Here is a 19,934-nt window from a genome sequence, read left to right as displayed (position 1 = left end):
TTCTGTATAATGTAGCCTAAGGATACAGAATAAATCAAAGGTATCTCTGTAAAAAAAACTATGGTCACTTTGACATTGCTTGTACATATTACAGTTCTGAGTGTCGCCCATAATAAAGCAATAAAGCCCATTATATCAAATGGTAATTATTATACTTGTGATTAGCTTACTCTCTTTTAAGATTGCTTCGAGAAACAACATCACATTTCTCGTTTCTTGCAACGGATTATATATATAACTCGCGAGAATAATGTAAATTATACGTACTATAAATCAGGTTAAACGCACGCACGATGCACTAGTAATTTTTTTTTTATTAATCTTGCTTTTTTCATAATAATCTTTCTAAAGATCATTATAAGTAAGTGATAGATTGAAAACCGTTGTTCTCGCACATAATCCATTGAGAAGTAGACACTTCAATTTGTTAACACTTTACTCACTCTCTATTTATTTAGGATACAATAAAAGCTCGTGAGAGAGACGATAACGTATTACAGTACAGCCACACGGAAAGCAACGGTATCTCTCAAAATTTTTGAAAAATGCCTACTATACAGCCTCGTACGTAACCATTCTTATACAGTTGTATCCGGTAAGACGTTTGGTGGGAAAAACTTGGTGTAAAAATAAAATAACTCCGAAGCATGTAGTGCCCAAGCTTGTACAGACTAACGCTATTATTTACGACGAGCCGAGAGTGAGCAACGAGAAAGGACTATCTCTCACTTTAACTGTTTCCACTGCCGTTTTATCATTCGCCATGTAAGCCCATTATTCTATATATCGCATTCGCTTTCTTCTACGCAGTGCATGATAGTGCTTATTCATTGATACTTCATTGCATTATACGATCATAAATTGTTCACATACTCACGATCACGCTACGCGTTTAAGAAGAATCGTTTATATGTATATATATATATGTATATGTATTACAAAGAAGCAGTAATACAACATTTATTTATATTATAACATAATTTATATCGTGACAGATAGAGAGACAGACAGAGAGAGTAAAGATGATCTTTCTCGCGGACAGAATGGTGCACGTGTTACTCGCGTTTTACAGCATCGTACAATTTCTCGACGCTTATCCTTACTTGATTATTTCCATGAATATGTAATGTATACTCGTATATGGATTGCTGGAACTTTCCATATTGTTACGGATAAAACCTTCTAGCACATGAGATTACATGCTTGCGCATATAGTCTTAACTCTCGTTCTGTTATGCGCGCACCTCTGCTATAATGTATCTACCACCAGCTAGACCTTCCATTTTTTCCTCCTCTGTATGACTGCTTCTGTAAAATAAAATTAAACGGTTCTTCAGCAAACACGTTGCAGCAATAATATCAGGCATTTCGATTCATTGCGTATGCGTAGAATGTTCTATCACTAAAAATTGCTATAAATTTAGCATCTTAAAAGAAATATTGCGTACAAATGTAATTTACATCGTGACAACATTAACATACCTTTTTCCTATGTGATTTTCTTCATATTTTTAAATGTGTGTGGGTGCGTTATTATATATTCTTTATACAAGTATGAATAATCAAGTCAATCAAAAGCAAACGTGTATGCGTTATGTCAGTGGGACCATAAATATTCAAACAGATTATGGTTTAGAAATTATTTATATGAAAAAATAGAGTTGAGTCTGTAATATCTAATGCTTCACATAGACATAATGATTTCTGGATGAAAACGTTTTCAGTAAGTTCGTATAAGCATGGATTTAGAATTCTGAAAGATTACGGATGTGACTGATATGAATTTTCAAGGAAAATAAAATGACTGTGAGACACGCAAGATAGGGATAATAAATTCGTCTTGCTTCGCATGTTTGAAATGCAAATCCCACACTTTGAGTAAAAAGAAAGAAAGAGAAAGGTACAGAAGAAATATATAAAAAACAGAAATAATAAGAATACTTACAAAGAGACATAAATATAGCTAATAATACTGTGACGCTATTCATATAGGGATGTGTGTTTCTTAGAATCTATGAACATTACATAACTCCGTAATTATTCAGAATCGCACCCACGCTCATGCAAACTTTCTTCACAATGATGTCACAAATCACCTAAAGGTTACAACACATCTTTGTGAATCACACAGTTAATGCTCAAATGATTTTCATTAATGTTCATAAACAAAAAAAATATAAGTAGCTGTGTATCAACAAATTTCTTCTCTATTTTATAATTGCTACATAGATTATTACAAACAATAAGCTTTCTCGTACTGAAAATTAAATATAACAACTTTCATGATGATTAAAAGGGAGAAAAGTTTTATATACTCATTTATATATTATTAGACGTACAATACTCTAATATGTATCTCTCTCTATGAACTATTATTATATATACATACACTAGGAAAAAGAAATTCCATTAACTGGTATTCCATTAACATGTTTCGGCATTCTTCCTTTATAATTTGCTCAATAGTTTCAAGTATATAGCAATAGCATAAAAGAGCACAAAACTACATTTTTTATTACAAATAATTTGCAACGTACTTGTAACGTAATACATATTCATCGTTACCACTCTTAACATACACACACAGAGCAGAATTTATCGGAATAAAAAAAACGTGATGAGAGCATATCTTTGCTAATATTTAAATTTGATATGTGATAAAATTAATTCAATGTACAATCTCAAGTTAGTATTTGTAATAAGCTAACCACAATTTCCTTACGTTATTAAGTCTACCCTATCATACAAATAATCATCCCAGAAATTGTTTTTACTGCACCTGGATAAACTAAATCTCCCTCATCATTAGAAATAAGATATCATCGAACTGTACTTTCTCAATATTCATACTGTATTTATGTATACACACATTTTAAGCAACAAGGTGAGTCACTGGCAGCACTGCTTACGCATTCCCTCATTCATCGTTGGTTTGACTTCAATTTGTTCTACATTCTGTGGCCGGATTGTATCACCTTCAGGTGGATCTCGTATCTGTTTTTGCGATACGATTCTGTATATTTCTGCACAAACGAAAGAGTTGCGTTAGTCTCTGCAGCCTATTAAATACGCTCTACATTTTGCGCAGTACGAAAAGAGAATTTTGAAAGGAATTAAATTATATTAAAAGAAAATAATGTCTACATCCGACAACTCCGTCTAAGTGAACGTAATAACATGTGTAACACACTACGATAACTGTTTTCATGAAAACAAACACTTGCATGTTACGCAGATCACGGCTTTAACGTAATGCTCAACAATGAGCTGTGTACGCTAGCTATATATGACGGTACTATAAACGAAGATTGTTACCTGTTAATATATTTTGAAACGCTGTCTCAACGTTAGTAGAATCTAAAGCGGATGTTTCAATGAAAGACAAGCCATTCCTCTCAGCAAACGCCTTAGCTTCATCAGTTGGAACAGCACGCAGATGCCTTAAGTCTGACTTATTTCCCACTAACATGATCACAATATTCTGATCCGCATGGTCCCGTAATTCTCGTAACCATCTCTCTACATTTTCGTACGTCAGGTGTTTCGCAATATCGTACACGAGTAGTGCACCGACTGCTCCACGGTAATATCTAATAATTCGAGAAGAAAAATTTTAATATTACGTCTGTTAAATCTATATTTCACAGTTTTAACAGTTTTAAGTTATTTTTCTAATTTTATTATTTGTTTGTTAAACAAACTTTATGAATATCGACAGTTTTCTGGAGAATCATGGAACTTTTTACATACTGGAAACATTTTGATAAATCATGTCTCAATAATAAAAATATATGTTTTTACTTGTTATTTAATATTGTTTATTAAGTCTATTGCCACATTTTTAATTTTATTACCGCAGTCCTTTTTCGGCATTTACTTGTGAGAATATTTGAAATTAAGATAAAGTTTCAAGTGTGCGTGCGTGTGTGTATACGATATAGAATGAAAATCTAAACTTACGCAGAGGTAATCGCACGATAACGCTCCTGCCCAGCTGTATCCCAAATTTGAGCTTTAATGGTTTTACCATCTACTTGTATACTGCGCGTGGCAAACTCAACTCCGATGGTAGACTTCGATTCCAAGTTGAATTCATTTCTCGTAAATCGGGATAGGAGATTACTTTTTCCTACTCCAGAATCTCCGATGAGGACAACTAAAAACCAAAGAAAATCAATTAGACAAAACCCTGAGTAACTGCTGCACTTTGGAATTGATGCGTAAGTAGTACTATCATAATTATTTATTGATAACGATAATTAAAAATTGTAAAATCATTGTTATAAAGATATATCTTAAAGAATTGGTATGAAATGAAATGTAAGCTTTATATTACAGAATAATTCAATGAAAAGTGTTCCATATTTCTCACAATCCTTATATCATTTTTTTAAAAACGTCTCACTTTAATCGTAAAAACCATTAGTTACAATCATTAGAAGCAATTAGTTCTGCTTACAGTTAATTGGTCATAATTATACCAAGAAGAAGATAATCCTCAATAAAATCAATTAATTTTATCATTGAAAATAGTGTAAAATATTGCACAAAGGCTTCTATCTCCAATAATGAAAAAGTATTTGAAGTCTATGAATCAGTGCCACATCATGAAATCATACATGTACATATGAATGCACTTCCTGTATTGCTTTTTAGACATCTCAAAAATAATGCAAGACAAACAGAAAGAAACATGGTTTATCCTTCTTATTCTGCATTTTGCTCTTACAAACGTTTATTTATTTATTCCTTCTTTCTAAGAAATTAACAACATCTTCCACTATTTTAACAGCTACATAATTATCTATACAAACAATAGTGACTATTTCAGGAATGCTCAAACAAGAAGGCATGAGTAATCAAACTCATACATAATATACGTGTGTACGAGAGAACACACACATGATACAGATCTAAATGTGCATGATCACATTATATCCTTATGAAGTCAAGGGTCAAGACCGACCATGCTGATGGAAATGTCCCAGCGAATGCTAATGCTAAACAGCCGAATACGCCTACATCCTCGGGCCACATATTTAATCCATTAACTGTGCTGCGAGTAAAGGCTGACATAAATGGAAGAAATTCAACGAAGAATGTGTGCGAGAGCAACAGCTGACAAGAAACGCGACGATGACAAAGCGATTACAGGGGCGATTTTCCCCCCGAAAATTTTCCAAAAATGCAGATGATGCGGAGATGATGGTAAGGCCAAAGACGTATCCGCGATCGTACGCACGTACGCACGCACGCACGCACGTACGCGCTCACACACGTACAATCACGACACGGCTAGTAACACCGCGACACGCAATCGTGCATCGTGCAGATTCGAAGTACATATATTGCGCGCGCGCTCGCCCGATTACATACGTAATGCAAAAATCGGTACGTCGCGGTTTTCTAAGCGATAAGAAAAATTGAGGGGGGTCCATCGAGAAAAAATTTCGGAATCATCGTCGACGAGGAAGTCGGCCCGCCACCGACGGTGCGAGCGATATCGCGGACATCCGCCCGCGAGAGCGTGGCCTCTGCGTGACGATGGGTCATCGTCTCTGATGTCATCGCAACGGCGCGTATCGCGACGGCGACAGGGCCCCGATCGCCGTTCAGGTTCATGCGAGGTGACGTCCCGTTTCGGCGTGACGTATGACGTGTTACACGCGTCGCCGCCGCGGAGGAATACGGGAGCGATTCCCGTTGGAATATATCACGGGCGAGGATCGTGCGGAAGTCACCCCTCCCTCTTCCTCCTCCTCCTCCTCCTCCACCTTCCTCCAGGCGGAATATCAGAGGAAAAAGTCATTGTCGAGATTTACCTTTAAATAAATAATCGTATTCGTCGTCTCGAGTGCCCATCTCGACCGCAGCAAGCAACAAGCACCTTTTGGCAAGCCGATGTCGAGGTGCCCGTGTAGGGTCGAGCCGTACTACTGCGCGATGTGTGGCTTATATACAAAGAGACAGGAGGCCAGGTACCGCCGCCGATTGGTTCCCGTTCGCTGCTCTCGGCTGCCACGGCACGCGACTACGTCGGGCAACGCCGTCGCGCAACGACACGGGATAAAAATAGGGGAAACCGAAGGCGGAGCGCGAACGCGGGCGATCGCGACGGCGATACAATTATTTTCGTTCTTTCAATTTAACTGTACAATATGGCCTCCTTTCTACGCCCCTCCAGAGCCGATAGACCGCGCGTGCGCAGTACGCGTACCCCGCACGCACGCGCGGCCCCACGCGCCATTGATCACGATTACTTGAGAGAGGAAGCTGCATCGCGCGTCTAGAGAGAGCGCGGACGCGATAGGGATAAAGTAAAAGATTCCTAGAATCGGAGCGCCAAGTCAGATTGCATTTCCCAGCATCCCAGATGGCGTGCCCCGTCTCATCTCATTGAAGAGATTTGAAGTTTACTATCTCACACGAGTAGATTAATAAGAAACGATTAATAAACTGCTCGCTGGGTTCGTTGTATTCTTGCGACACTGCTATTGACATACTCCTGTCAGATAGTTTTCCGAGACGCTACAGCCAATTTATAGACTCCTTTGACTATTTATGGTCGAATCATTAGATTTTATATCGGTTATACCAGTTTTAATTACTCCGATATTGTATATGTAATAATCTGAGTTAGGAAAATTATTAAAGGGATTTGTAACAACAAATAAGAGACAGCTATTTCCAAAATGTCAGCGTCCGAGACAGTAGTGATTTTTGCGAAGCTAGAAGCTCTGAAAGACATCAGGTATGTGAAGCGATATCTTTGTAGGTTGCATAGTTATTTGATCATGTCACACGATTTCCCCTTTGCGTTTTCTCCAGATCAAAGACTCTTCAGTTGGAGAAATTGAAGCAAAGGATATTGCAAGAAGTGGAGCAGACCGAGCAGGAAGAGAAATGTTTATTGGAGTATAAACAAGAAATGGACCTGCTGATGCAGGAAAAAATGGCACATGTAGAAGAGCTACGTCAGATACATGCAGATATTAATGCGGTACATTCATATACATTATTATATTGTCTTACAAGCATAAGATAACAAGAAGTTGCATATTGTGATATAAGATCTCTTAAAATTGCAATTAAAATTCTTAACAAGTTTAGTGTCGCGCCAATTTCACATGGCTTTCCCTTTAGGCTGTATGGGCTACTGATGGTCCATGTCATGGACCTGGATGTCTTATAATTAAACAGATCACTCGCAGACAATACCGCCCTTTTTGCTCTTTCTTGAAAAGGCTCCCTTTACAGCGATTGTAATCGAAATTTTTGTTCTTATTATTAACTTTGTTTCGTCCAAGATGCAGAGTTCATTATTCGAGGCCCTGCTCCTGTTTTTCGCGACTCTAATTCGCGGTCATAAACTGACTCTTGAATTCCATGACGCGAATTTAGAAGTTTGCATACATTTTTGTTAGATGGAATCAGTGATCAAGCAGGCAGAGGAAGCACGTAACAGAGCAAGGGAAACTGCTAAGCTGATTCATAATAATGATTATCAACCGTTGAAGCACGACATTGACCGTATGCGCAGAGAAATTTTGGGCTTGGAAAGGTTACCAGAATTGTACGAGACTGAGGCGGATCTTATCTCTCCTGAGTAAGTGGTTTAATTAATGATGAAGCTGAAGTTCCAGCCTGAAAAGACTATGTCTATGTCTATGACTGCATTGATGAATGGGAGATGAAATTGTAGATTGTAGACTAAGCTGAGTTAAACTTTTATTGTGTAGACGCTTTTTTCATAGCTACTTCGAACGACCAATGCAGAAGGCGGAATGGAGAGTAGAGGTACGAGGTGACGAATTGTTGCCGCAATTAGGACTGCACCATCCCGGACATCCGGGTGGTTCCACGCCCTTCCTAGCGCCGCAGCCGCTTCAAGGGCCAAGCAAACCAGAACCCAGACCATTACCGCCAGCCCCGGGGCCGCCGGCTCCAACATTCAGGTACCACTGGTATATCTCAACCCCCTTATTACATTTTTTATAATTAGTATAGTTTGTATCGTTGAACGTTACGGTTAACGAGTAATGAGCAACAATGTAAATTTACAAATCTGCCATTTCCAGAACAAAAATATTCCTTCTGTGATTTTGCAGGCAACAACCGCCACCCATGAAGTCATGCCTCTCGTGCCATCAACAAATTCATAGAAATGCTCCAATTTGCCCGCTGTGCAAAGCAAAATCACGTTCACGTAATCCTAAGAAACCAAAGAAAAAAGATTAATCGTAATTAGAACTATTATTTATATGAGTATAATCTGCATTTTTACAATTCACCATAAGAATCTGCATCTATTAATCATTTTTGTAATCCATAGCGTCTATGCACTATTACCGTATCATTAGCATTTGTAAGGGATAGCACAGCATCCATAAGAATCTACGTTTACGTAATATGTCAATTTTGTAACGACAGCTTTTTTTTAGATTCCAAGATTTATTAAGTGTATCCGAGTTAAGAATGTATAAGACGGAAAGTATGAAATATAACCAAATAATTTCTATACTACTGTAGAATAAAATTGAGAATTTAGTATTTGGCGACTCACTTGATTTTTAATCAAGTTTGATATTCGTTTTTTTATCGTTTGATTTGTAATCGTAAAAAGCAATAAATATAATATATTGTTCCAAGAATTATATATCAACGTGCAATATAAAGGTTTCCATCTTTCACAAGAAATCAAATGCATTAGACATTGCATAACAATGCAAATTATTTATTGTAATTTTACATCTCCTATGTTCTATTTTTATTAATTTTGATATAAAATATATGAAATATTATGCCTATCAACCAGTGTGTGTATGTACGTGGGCATATAATATATGTGTATATAATCATAAGTACAATATATTTTTTTATTTTGCCGCCAAGTAGTTCATTTAAACTATCATTTTTTCTTCATATAAGTATTAAAAAATATATATCTATGTATATATATTATTTTGTGTTACATCGCATTTTGTAGATATGAAATATCGCTTTATGTTTTTAGTTTGATTGCACTTCGAACAGTATATGTAAACTGCATCTTTTTTTTATAATATACATTATTGCTATCAATATATCATAATTTTTCTAATACATCTGCTACTAAAATATATCTCTAATCATTTATTTCCTACATTAATTTTATATGGTCTATAAAATTTCTATTTAATTGTAAAAATTATTAGAGGTCAGTCTTTGCTTTTCAAACTACCTGAAGAGGTAAAAAAACAGACTGCACCTTTTTACATTCTTGCATTGATTTATGTTGCATTTCGTTATTCAGTAGAGAAGTACCAAAGTATGCAATTGTTACAATCTAGTAAACATCTCAACATCTAGTTTGAGCAAGAACAAGTTATTTCACTAATAACGAGATAAAAAGGAAGAATCGATTAATAAATTTGCGTCCTCCATAATAAAATTTCAATACAAATATCGCATAACGTTTATGGCCTTCGTAAAAATGTTGTACAAGTTTGTACACGATATTACCTGTAATTTATAATATACTAGGGCCTGTACTAGACTCGAATTTGTACATTACAAAATTGTTTATACTTAATTATGACACTATTCTAATACTAGAATTTTTTATATATAAAAATCATGATTTGTTTTAAAATTCATCTTAGTACTCTTTCAATAGAAAAGTAAAAGATATTAATATATATATATATATATATTAATATCTTTTACTTTTCTATCGAAAGAGTACTAAGATGAATTTTAATATTATAATATATATATATATATTATAGTACCTTAGAGTTAAAACATCTTTGTATCAGTAAGAATAGGAATACAAAAAATTTAAAATGCCATCTTTGGCGTTATTTATGGCGAGTCTTTACTACTTTGCAATCTAAGTTTCGCAATAGCTATCTAATTATCCTGTAATTATTAATATGAGCTTGCAACGTGAATTTATAAAAATATCATGAAATGAACAAATTGTATCACTAAATTGTATCACTAAAATCGTTGTTTAGAATAATTATTAATCTCTTTTTGTCTCATTGTTATATTCATAACAATTCTAAGTAAGGTATTCACTTCATACTTTAACACAACGCCTATAACATTGTATATAATAATATTGTATAAAATATCTACACGTGTATAAAGAATGTAACAGTAATTTGTATAGATTCATAAAAAATATAGATTAATTCGTATCGTTATCGCACTAATGTTTGTGCATTCGTTTGTCTTGTGGCAGTTGCACTGGCATATTGCACTGGCAAGGATTTTCTTTATCAACAATTATTGTTACGCTTTATCACAATCCGATGCTCCGTTATGCTTTTCCGTTTCGTGCGACGTCTGAATATTTGCAGACCTTAAATTAACTAACGGGATTTCGACATCTTTGCCTTCCTTACCCGGCGCGTGGCTATCTTGGTTCGCTTCTGGTGGGATCAAACGCTTATTCACGACTTGCAGCCAAAGCATGGAAATGATCAACATTATCCCGGTGATACCAAAGGTATGATACGTTCCTAGGCGAGTATAAATGAAGCCTACGAACACCGGACCCAAGACGCGAGATGCGCAACCCGCACCCGTCATCAAACCCATCCACACGCCTTGCGGACGTGGCCCGAGGACTTTGCTAAATATCGTTTGTATCAGAGTAACTCCTAGAGGATAACCGACGGAGGTAAAGCCGTAACCGATGAAAAATTGAGTAATCGTCAATTGCGGAGTGTACAGGCACCATTCCTGAGTAATTGGGCATCCTACTATTTCTGTACCGTTATCGTCCTCCGTAATATTATTATATGCTACAAAACATGATATTCATCAAGATATATCTTTGTTAAATCTCTTAGTTGTATGTATATATTATAATGTAACACATAGTATATAAAGGTGTAAAGACGTAACTTTAAAATAGACACTTACGTCCAAAATCTGCAATTTTAGGAAGATCAGGACCCCATGGGATACATAGCACTCTTCCAATCACCATCAAAAAGAATCCACCCCATAACATTACTTTACGTTCCTCGAATCTGTTAGAAAAGTTCGCAGCATTACATACTCCATTTATAAGAAAAAATGAAAGACATCATTAATATATTATTATAAAATATTACATAATTACCTTTTACAAAGTGGTCCGATCAAGACGAATGTAACGCATGCTATTACAGCCCCAACGCTCATCAATATTCCCATATAATATAGCGCCTCCTTCTTAGACCAAGCAAATTGATCCATGGTGAGGGAGGTGCCAAGTCTGCAAGAAAACAATTGTTAATTATGATTCCTTATGTTCCAAGCCGTGATTTGAATTTCTACATTCTCAATTAAATATCACTAACATTTTTCTACATATGTATGTACATTGTATTATAGTTTTATATTGGAAACTGAATATATACGTACGTCTCAAGAAGAACAAAGTTAAACACCAAAACGAAAAATGCACAAATTAATGTCCACGATGCCAGATAATCAGGCTTAATGGCCTTCCAAGTTTCTTCTTCTACAAATGCAACAAATTTAATATAAATTCGGACGTTTTAAAATTACCGGTAATAATTTTAAGGACAGATTCTATGGAACATTTAGACAAAGTTTTGTGATACTTTATATATAATCAAAAATTGGCAATAAAATCATAGAAGAAAATTGATATGTCCATTACCTGTAGCTTTACCCTCGTTACGCATAGCTTCTTTTATGGCAATCTTATGTTCCTTAAAATTCCATGGAAAAAACAAAATGAAATTGATGACTCCCATTATCACATTAATCCAACCAGCTGCTGTATACATGTTTATAGGCAGCATCATAAATGTTACACCATGATCTCCAAGAGGTGTCACGGCAGCTTGCAGACCAGGACCCACCACAAAACCCAGTACCTGCAGAATTACTTCTTCGTTTAATTGAATAAATAATATGAATCATTGAAGCACTTTTCGCATAAAAATGGTTTTACAAAGTTTTAACAAATATTAAGCTACAATGAAACAATTACCTGTGCAAGAGAGACCATAGAAACAGCTTGTGTGCGCTCTGAAAATTTTGTAGCTGCAGATAAATAAGATCTCGCTACTGCAATATTAGCTGTAAGAGATAACATACATCCACATTACTTCAGTTTTTCAAATATACGTTATGATCTAAAAATTCAAAAAGAATTTTTATTAACCAGAACTAACTCCAACGAAGAATCTAGCAACGACCATATAAATCTTTTTATCACCAGGTATCACTTCGAGGAGACTGTAAGCTGCTGATGCGAGAGTGAATAAAGCCAGTGTTATCAAAAGTGGTAACCGCACTGATCCCCTTTTATTGCCCCACCAGCCGACCAGAGGTGAAAATAACATTTGTCCCAATGGATTGGCCGCCACCACGTAACCCATGAATATTTTTCCTGCCGTGGGGTCCAACTGAGACATAAATGTACATTCAGGTATGCGTTGCATTTAATTCTCATATAATAAGAATATAAAATAAATAAATAAAATATTTAATATTTTCTTTATTTATATTAAATATTTTATATTTATTGTTGTTACTGTATCTACCTTGTCTAAGTATGGCCAAACGCCAGTAAGTATAATGCTGAAACCAAGGGACATCAGGAACATGGTAAAGTAAATTGCGTAGATGCTTCTCCATCGTTCTTTTCTTTCTAGTTCAGTCTCTAAACCATCAAGGGAAGATACACTGCTCCTGTGAAAGCAGATGTACATGTTTCAGCAATCTTAATGGTATACAAATATATAATATACTATGATTAATCGATGATGATACAAGATGGTACTTTACTTAGCACTTATCTATAATTATCTAATATCTATAATATGATATCTGATAAAACAGGCTGTGTATATAACTTACCTTCTGATAAAAAATTTCTTACAGCGATCCATTAAGATAGTTCTATACTATTTTCCCATTTAAAAATATAATTGAAGATTTTGTTGTAAAAATCTTGGCACCAAGCATTAATATATGACACACAGATCATCAATCTCTATTGAATGGATAAAAACGTTATTCACACAAACTATTACATTATGATTGTAATTTATATAAATTTGTGACACTTGCCTTTCTTTGCAAAAATTTCTGCAGATTTTGATCTGACATACGTATCGCTTGACTACTCCATATACAGATATAAAACTATATGTATCTTGAATATATCTATTGCTTCATTGTGCACAAATAGAACATACTAATTTTTCAATCTAAAGTTTTTTTTGTAGGAAAAGTTAATTATGCTAATATTGTTATTGAGCATATAAATTGTGCGACATTCCTCGCTATTAGTACAACGCGCTATCAAGGTAATCTCTCGACAAAGGTGCAAGGCCAACTACTTATTTTTCTTTATTTTCCTCACGGAACGCGATCAGTCTTAATCATACTCGAGCGATAAGGGTCGTTGAACCAAACGCCTTTTTCCACTACAAGATCAAACTCGGAACAAAAGTGTCATTCCATGAGTTGGCAAAATAAAAGAAAACACATTTGACATTCAACAGCTGATTCTGAAGAATCTAGATACCGTTCCACGTAGTTGAACGTGACCGATTTGAAGATGCATCGAGAGATGCATTGGCACGCGGTGCATCCCGTGCCCATCTAGGAAATAATTTTTCACGGTTCATCCATCCATCCATCCGCGTAAAGCGCGCTGAAGCGCATCATGACAAGCAAATAAAGTGCTACATGATTTACTTCACGCCTACACTATTAGATACGAAGACTGCACTCCGATCGTGATGCCCGTGATGTAAACATAACCTGCTCAGATCATCTAATTCAGATGACATATCAGATACAGTCCGACAGTAAATCATTCTGTTTACTGCACTTTTACTTTTTACGCTAATTTTTTCTTTTCTCCTCTGACGTGAAGCATCTTTGTTCGAAATCACAAAAGCGTACAGCTGAAAAATAAGTCTAGTGAGCCTAGTGAATATATGATTTCTTCTTGTTGTATGGCTCAGTTGGCGAATAACGCCCATACGACAGCACTAGAGGGCCAAAGTGAATATACGAATCCGAATCGCCATTAACAAAATACGTCTGAAGATGCACAACAGCGATGAAATTTTTGTGTCGCTCGCAAAAGTAACTAGTGGACTGTAATCCAGTTAGCACTGCGAATGCTACAAGACACTTTTTATCCTTCTGTTTATTTGAAAAAGAAAAAGAATAGAAAGTCTTTTGCAAAATCTGTAGTTCTAACTAACTACAGATAAATAAATAAAACCTACGGGCTCAGGTATACAGGACGCAGCAAAGCTTGCCGCGTCTTGTGTGCATGAGCCCAACAGTGTTGCTTGCATTTCCGCTCACGCATGCGTGATACAATATTTACGAAACGAAAGAGGACGCTACGTGTCCTACTGTATCGAGTCTGCGTGACATTTTGTGTGTCCAGCACAATTTTGAGATTGTGTGTGAAGCCGCTGTACATGCTGCTACATTTTTGAAAAACAAATTGCAAGTATTGTTTAAGACTGAAAGAAGAAGTATTTCCGAGCACTTTTAACACCATGTCGATCGGAGTTCCCATCAAAGTGCTTCACGAAGCCGAGGGTCACATCATAACCTGTGAGACGAATACCGGCGAGGTGTATCGCGGCAAGCTGATAGAAGCGGAGGATAACATGAATTGTCAGATGCAGAATATCACAGTAACGTACCGAGACGGTCATGTCGGGCAACTCGAAAACGTGTACATCCGCGGATCGAAAATAAGATTCCTCATATTACCTGATATGCTGAAGAACGCTCCTATGTTTAAACGACCTGGCGGCAAGGGATCAGGCACCGCTGGCAGAGGAAAGTCAGCTATATTGCGCGCTCAAGGTATGTTATCAGAATATATAGAATGTTGTTTTTATCTCTTTTAATTGTTAATTAAAATTTAGTTGTGAGAAAATCGCATTCAAGTATTTGTAAGACAAAATTTTTGTACGCATGTTATCCGCAATATTATATTGTAATAATATTATACACAATAATATGATTTTATTTAATAAATGACATTTATTCCAGCTCGCGGTAGAGGAAGAGGACAAAATCAGAGAGGAAAAGGCACTGGCTCGGCACCCTGGCTTAATCAACAGAATCAGCCAGGTGGATCCCAGTCTGGCAGAGGCAGGGGTTAAATTTTACTTCTAATGCTCTAAATAAGATCTATTTCCGTAATTAAAACAAAGTGATTTTATTCTTACATTTGGTAGTACGTACAAACAGTACAAATAACACATAAACTGTCCACAAAATTATACATTGATACACGATTGCAAGTAAATTAATTATTGATATCATTGTGATTTCATTTTTCAATGCATTTTTACAAATCTAAATGCTCGTGCGGTTTTCCTGTATCACTAATTCTTTATACGAAGGCATTCGTAAGAATGTCTGATATCCAATAAGAAAACTCAAAAGGCAAGGCAACTAATGAAATTTGAGAGAAAATAAACGTTTCTATCGCATATCAAACTTTCGGAGTAATTTGAACTTCCATCTAGGGATAAATTACGATATAAACGATTACTCTCCAAATAACGTATCAACCTATGCATGTGTTTCCTTTCATGTTTTCTTTCCTCATTTTTCCATGCTTTTAGTATTACTATCCTAATTGACGGCATATATATTCGAGTATCGCGAAAACAAATAGTTCACCGAACAAATACTCTCAACGTTGAGCAAAAAATGCCTCTCAAACAAAAGTGATGAATCCACGAGTTGAGTTTTGAAATCTGAACGCAAGCAACGAGGCGCAGTCATGCAAACCTCAAGGCACTAAAATCTTCGGGAAAAAGAGGTTCGAGTTTGTTAGGTTCAATTTATATCGTCGATTTGTCGATCGTGATTGGTGGATGCGCTTACTTCTCAAGTTTTATTCTACAGTTTTCTTTGTACTACGTGCCTCACAATTTTGTGTAGTTTATGGAATTTTACAATCCGCACTTCTGTTTTCCTACATAACCTGCTATCAGTGTAACATAACCTGTTGTCATACAACATAATAATGTATAAAAAACCTCAGCCACGATTACTCGACGTAAATAAAATACCCGGTCAACCAAAGAGGCGGAAAAAGATCACGCTCGTGTTTGACGAAGAAAAACGACGGTAAATATCTCTTTAGATATACATATATGTATATATACTCGTCAGAAATATTATACACACATGTGAATGTAGAGAATTTCTAGGAGGATTTCGTCAAAGAAAGCTAGAGCGGAAAAGAAAGGCCCAAGAACAGTTGCAAAAGCAATTAAAAGAAGAACGGAAGAGAATTAAACAAGAGGTACGTTAATGCTGTTATTCATAAGTACTAAAATATTTTTGAAGATTATGGGAAATGTATGTGAATGCATTTTGTAGACGCGAGAATGTTACAAAAAATTAGTGTCGCATCGAAACGTCCCGGAGCTGGAAGAACTGCTGTCTCAGCAGGAATATGACATGAAGGATCACACTGTCAGCATCCTGGAACTGAATATTGCGGATCTCAAAGAAGGAGGTAAATGGATAGGCCAAAATAAGATCGAGGAGGAAAAGGAAGAGGATCAGGAAAGTGATGAAAGTGAACATTCAAACAACGATGATGAGGAGATTGTGGGAATGTCACTAAAAGAGAAACAGAAGCTTCCAGTACGTCAGGAATCTAAAATTAATAACCAAGACATAAAATCTCTGAAAGATGTAAAACGTGAGATGAAGAAAACGGCGCTGAAGCGAATTAGGAAGAGCAAAGCCTTTCAACAGAAGCAAAAGATAGAACAGCAGAAAAACAAAAAGCAGAGCAGACGAGAATCGCAAAAGGCTCAGAAACTGGGACGCGACAAGAAACGCGATAAGCAAGTCAGAAATAAATCAAGACATCACTAAGGGTGTTTGATAAATGATAATGAGTTGTAAATAAATATATAATTTTTTTGTTATAAATATATTTTTTAGGAACATTTTACATGCTTATCATTTCTTTTTTCCATCGCTCAAAGAGCATGTATCTATAAATATAACTGACGATAATTAAACAAAGCGAATTAAAAAGAAATCAAGACGTCGCTAAGGTTTGATAAATGTACATGAGTTATAAATAAATATATTTCTTAACAACATTTTATATAAATATCATTTCTTAGCTTTTTCACTGCTCTTTGAACGATATGGACAGATATCTTTGTTGAGACATTCAGAGCACTTGGGAAATCGAGGTAGACAAATTTCTTGACCAAATCCCACGAGCAGATGATTTACCTCGCTCCATAAAGATCTAGGAAGCCAATCTTCCAGTTCGTTTCTCGTTTCCTCCGGTGTCTTGGTTGGCCTTCTCACCCAGTTTAATCTGTTGCAAATTCTGTGAACGTGTGTATCCACACCGATTCCGGATACCTCTCCCCATGCAATCCGCATGCATATATGAGCCATTTTAGGACCCACTCCCGGTAAGTCGCATAATTCCTTTACTGTTCTGGGGATATCACCATCATACTTATCCAGAAGTATGATTGACGTCCTCTTTATGTATTCCACCTTTCTCTGAAAAAGAGATACATATATTTTACAACTACGATTGACAAATATCTTACAAGTGAATATCTGAGAACTATATACAAATGTATACCTTCCAGAATCCAACTGGATATATGAGTTTACCCAAAACCTCATCAGAAATAGTTGCCAGTATAGCTGGAGTACAACCAAAGGTATTCAGACGCTGCATAGCAGCGTGGGTAACTTGATCCTTCGTCTGACTACTCAACATTAGAGCAATCAACGACTGATATCTAGATACCACTGGACTGGCATTTGGATCTGCACACTTATGGCAACCCATTTCGTCAACTGGAGCTGTTCCGTGCTTCCTCATCTCCCTGATGTTCTTCAAAATAATTTCCCAGTTCGGTGGCATCCATTGCTCCCCTTTTTTGGTAGTTTTTACATCTACCGATTCCTCTGTAATCTCATTTTTCAAATCAAATTTTTCGATTTTAATATTTTCAGCATCTGCTGACAGTGCTGACTCTTCTATATCTTCACTTTTTTTCTTGACAGATGATGTTACATCGACGCTTTTAGCATCCTCCTTGTCCTCTGTCGCCTCACGCTTGATTTTGACCGGAGAACGGTCCTTCGCACGGTCATTTGTCGGCAAGCTTTTCTCACCGTCGAAATAAGGTGACGTTTTCTTTGTAGACTCTTTAGCCAACACTTTCCCAGAGCGCAACTTTCTCGGTGTTGTGAGAGCACCTAATTTTAACCTTTTACTCATTTTATTTGGCGAGAGATGTCACGATATTGACAAAGAGTTTGATTAATTCTCCCTCGTGTAACGACTAATCTCGTGTTCGTACCAACTACGTCCTTCGAAATTGGCATAACCTTTCCCGCTTATATTGAACAAGGAAGATTTGAGTCAAGCAAAGATCGAATCGGGAATGATTGTGTTTAGACCTTAGCAATTTACTAGAAATTCTATGTTCTCATTGGTTGCACGATGCAATTTCTATCTCGTCGTATCACTCGTATCTAGATATTCGTGCATCATGGTTTAGAACATCGATTTGCTAGAAATTTACCAAATATAACTCAGTTTGGCAGTATTGTATCCGTCAAAATAAATGTCGACATAACCTGACAGAATCTATCCGAGACACTGCACAATTGTGAGGTTTGGAATATGTGATACTTATGCTTATTTATTATCTTAACCGGATGTACGTTATATAAATTGAATAATTTATAGCGAGATATAATCACTTTTACAATGCACACGTCCGCCAACTTCGTTCTACGTGGTGGTTGCGCAGCATTTGCCGACAAACAAAAAATGTTGTTCGATCAACTCTTGATTGCTGAAAGCAAATGTAACAAGCATGACAGTCCTAACGTGGATGACGTTCAAGTCAAGGAGATGAACGAAAGGGATTCAGTTTGCAGAGATAACTGGAAGCAGAAGAGGGAAACTAAAAGGTTTCGTGGTAAGGAGAGCATCTTTAGCCGTCCGGAGGGTCCGGCACCACGCGCGAGGTGCAAAAATATTCCGGACTTTCGCAAAAATCCGCGCAAGTGGACCAGGTATAGTCTGGATGATGTATCCAATGAAGACATGACAGAGCAGAGCAATACGCAGGCTGCCTTGTCATTTCTGAAGGAATTGAAAGCACGCAAGAAAAAGGAGGAAGCTGATCACTGTCGTGAGAAAATGGATGTCGAGTCAGAAGAGACACGGTTCAAGTCGAGAAAGCATACGTCAACGTCAGAAGTGATGTTCAAGAAACCACAGGCCACACCGACACCAGAGGACTCGGAAGCGGTCGTTGTAGAACCGGATGACAGGCCCGTGTTCAAGAGCAGTAAAATTATTTTGCCAGAGTATCAAGTCGGGCAGAGACCAAAGAAGGTTTGCAAGCAGAATCGACCTATAGTTAAGGTCGATCGTTCGAAAGAGCTGAAACTGGATCATTTGACGCAACTGGAGGAAGAAGACGAGTGAGAAATGTATATAAAATAAAAAACTGAGAAACTAAAATTATTATACGCTATTGTGCATATAAGGAAACTTATAGATATTTACTTGATTCAAAAGTTTAGAATTATTCATTTGCATGATACACGTAGTGCAAATAAGATTACAAGCCGTGGGCATGAAATAAATTTCTCCTATTAAAATATTGTATATAACAATAAGTGAATGCAATATGTAAGTATATAACCATCTTGAAGAAACTATCAATTTGATCGTGAGTACAATAAATAGCTGGTTGTTTTGTCTCTTGTAATATAGAACAAAGAATATAAATACAGTCTACAAAAACGAGTGGTACCGTTTCAACTTATTGTAGTATTGTTTCAACTTGATAAATTTTCCACTGGTTCAATGTCGAGTGTCCCGTCACGAAGTTGCCGCTGTGCGTGAT

At 36.5% G+C, this 19,934-nt stretch overlaps 7 protein-coding genes across 11 annotated transcripts; 4 read left to right on the top strand and 3 right to left on the bottom strand.

Annotated features, from left to right (window-relative positions):
- Nucleotides 1-296: 296 nt before the first annotated feature.
- Nucleotides 297-6,181, bottom strand: LOC105288236 (ras-related protein Rab-11A). Its single transcript, XM_011354347.3, has 5 exons — nt 5,823-6,181; nt 3,961-4,156; nt 3,316-3,590; nt 2,870-3,023; nt 297-1,308 (listed from the first exon to the last, which is right to left on the bottom strand). Exons 1-4 carry the CDS (start codon nt 5,860-5,862, stop codon nt 2,890-2,892), a joined length of 645 nt encoding a protein of 214 aa, XP_011352649.1. The 5' UTR covers nt 5,863-6,181; the 3' UTR covers nt 297-1,308; nt 2,870-2,889.
- A 245-nt stretch (nt 6,182-6,426) lies between these two features.
- On the top strand, nt 6,427-8,652 carry LOC105288237 (zinc finger C4H2 domain-containing protein). 3 transcript variants are annotated; one of them, XM_011354348.3, is made up of 5 exons: nt 6,427-6,751; nt 6,829-7,000; nt 7,425-7,606; nt 7,740-7,964; nt 8,109-8,652. In XM_011354348.3, exons 1-5 carry the CDS (start codon nt 6,693-6,695, stop codon nt 8,236-8,238), a joined length of 768 nt encoding a protein of 255 aa, XP_011352650.1. In that variant the 5' UTR covers nt 6,427-6,692; the 3' UTR covers nt 8,239-8,652. The 3 variants fall into 3 exon arrangements, with proteins under 3 accessions (XP_011352650.1, XP_011352652.1, XP_011352651.1); XM_011354350.3 differs by having other exon boundaries at nt 6,429-6,751; nt 7,755-7,964; XM_011354349.3 differs by having other exon boundaries at nt 6,429-6,751; nt 7,740-7,955.
- A 227-nt stretch (nt 8,653-8,879) lies between these two features.
- LOC105288238 (major facilitator superfamily domain-containing protein 8) lies at nt 8,880-14,015 on the bottom strand. 2 transcript variants are annotated; one of them, XR_003407249.1, is made up of 10 exons: nt 12,871-12,902; nt 12,555-12,702; nt 12,173-12,416; nt 11,999-12,087; nt 11,663-11,882; nt 11,401-11,500; nt 11,117-11,251; nt 10,915-11,024; nt 9,771-10,793; nt 8,880-9,636 (listed from the first exon to the last, which is right to left on the bottom strand). XR_003407249.1 is itself a non-coding variant. In XM_026973701.1 (10 exons), the coding sequence occupies exons 2-10, from the start codon at nt 12,900-12,902 to the stop codon at nt 10,279-10,281; spliced, it is 1,593 nt and encodes a 530-aa protein (XP_026829502.1). In that variant the 5' UTR covers nt 12,903-13,006; nt 13,084-14,015; the 3' UTR covers nt 9,847-10,278. The 2 variants fall into 2 exon arrangements, 1 of the variants encoding a protein (XP_026829502.1); XM_026973701.1 differs by lacking the exon at nt 8,880-9,636 and adding an exon at nt 13,084-14,015 and having other exon boundaries at nt 9,847-10,793; nt 12,871-13,006.
- A 360-nt stretch (nt 14,016-14,375) lies between these two features.
- LOC105288239 (small nuclear ribonucleoprotein Sm D3) lies at nt 14,376-15,323 on the top strand. Its single transcript, XM_011354353.3, has 2 exons — nt 14,376-14,856; nt 15,046-15,323. The coding sequence occupies exons 1-2, from the start codon at nt 14,541-14,543 to the stop codon at nt 15,156-15,158; spliced, it is 429 nt and encodes a 142-aa protein (XP_011352655.1). The 5' UTR covers nt 14,376-14,540; the 3' UTR covers nt 15,159-15,323.
- A 302-nt stretch (nt 15,324-15,625) lies between these two features.
- Nucleotides 15,626-16,973, top strand: LOC105288240 (nucleolar protein 12). The gene is made up of 3 exons (XM_011354354.3): nt 15,626-16,137; nt 16,210-16,315; nt 16,393-16,973. The coding sequence occupies exons 1-3, from the start codon at nt 16,034-16,036 to the stop codon at nt 16,897-16,899; spliced, it is 717 nt and encodes a 238-aa protein (XP_011352656.1). The 5' UTR covers nt 15,626-16,033; the 3' UTR covers nt 16,900-16,973.
- Nucleotides 16,974-17,005: 32 nt separating this feature from the next.
- On the bottom strand, nt 17,006-18,451 carry LOC105288241 (endonuclease III-like protein 1). The gene is made up of 2 exons (XM_011354355.3): nt 17,639-18,451; nt 17,006-17,553 (listed from the first exon to the last, which is right to left on the bottom strand). Exons 1-2 carry the CDS (start codon nt 18,284-18,286, stop codon nt 17,146-17,148), a joined length of 1,056 nt encoding a protein of 351 aa, XP_011352657.1. The 5' UTR covers nt 18,287-18,451; the 3' UTR covers nt 17,006-17,145.
- Nucleotides 18,452-18,574: 123 nt separating this feature from the next.
- LOC105288242 (protein TSSC4) lies at nt 18,575-19,834 on the top strand. Of its 2 annotated transcripts, none has more exons than XM_011354357.2 (2): nt 18,575-18,680; nt 18,761-19,834. In XM_011354357.2, the coding sequence occupies exon 2, from the start codon at nt 18,782-18,784 to the stop codon at nt 19,508-19,510; it is 729 nt and encodes a 242-aa protein (XP_011352659.1). In that variant the 5' UTR covers nt 18,575-18,680; nt 18,761-18,781; the 3' UTR covers nt 19,511-19,834. The 2 variants fall into 2 exon arrangements, with proteins under 2 accessions (XP_011352659.1, XP_011352658.1); XM_011354356.2 differs by having other exon boundaries at nt 18,576-18,685.
- The last annotated feature ends 100 nt before the right edge of the window (nt 19,835-19,934 follow it).

Source organism: Ooceraea biroi, chromosome 11 (genome assembly GCF_003672135.1).
Source record: "Ooceraea biroi isolate clonal line C1 chromosome 11, Obir_v5.4, whole genome shotgun sequence".
Taxonomy (NCBI): Eukaryota; Metazoa; Arthropoda; class Insecta; order Hymenoptera; family Formicidae; genus Ooceraea; species Ooceraea biroi.
This window is presented reverse-complemented; position numbering and strand designations above follow the sequence as displayed.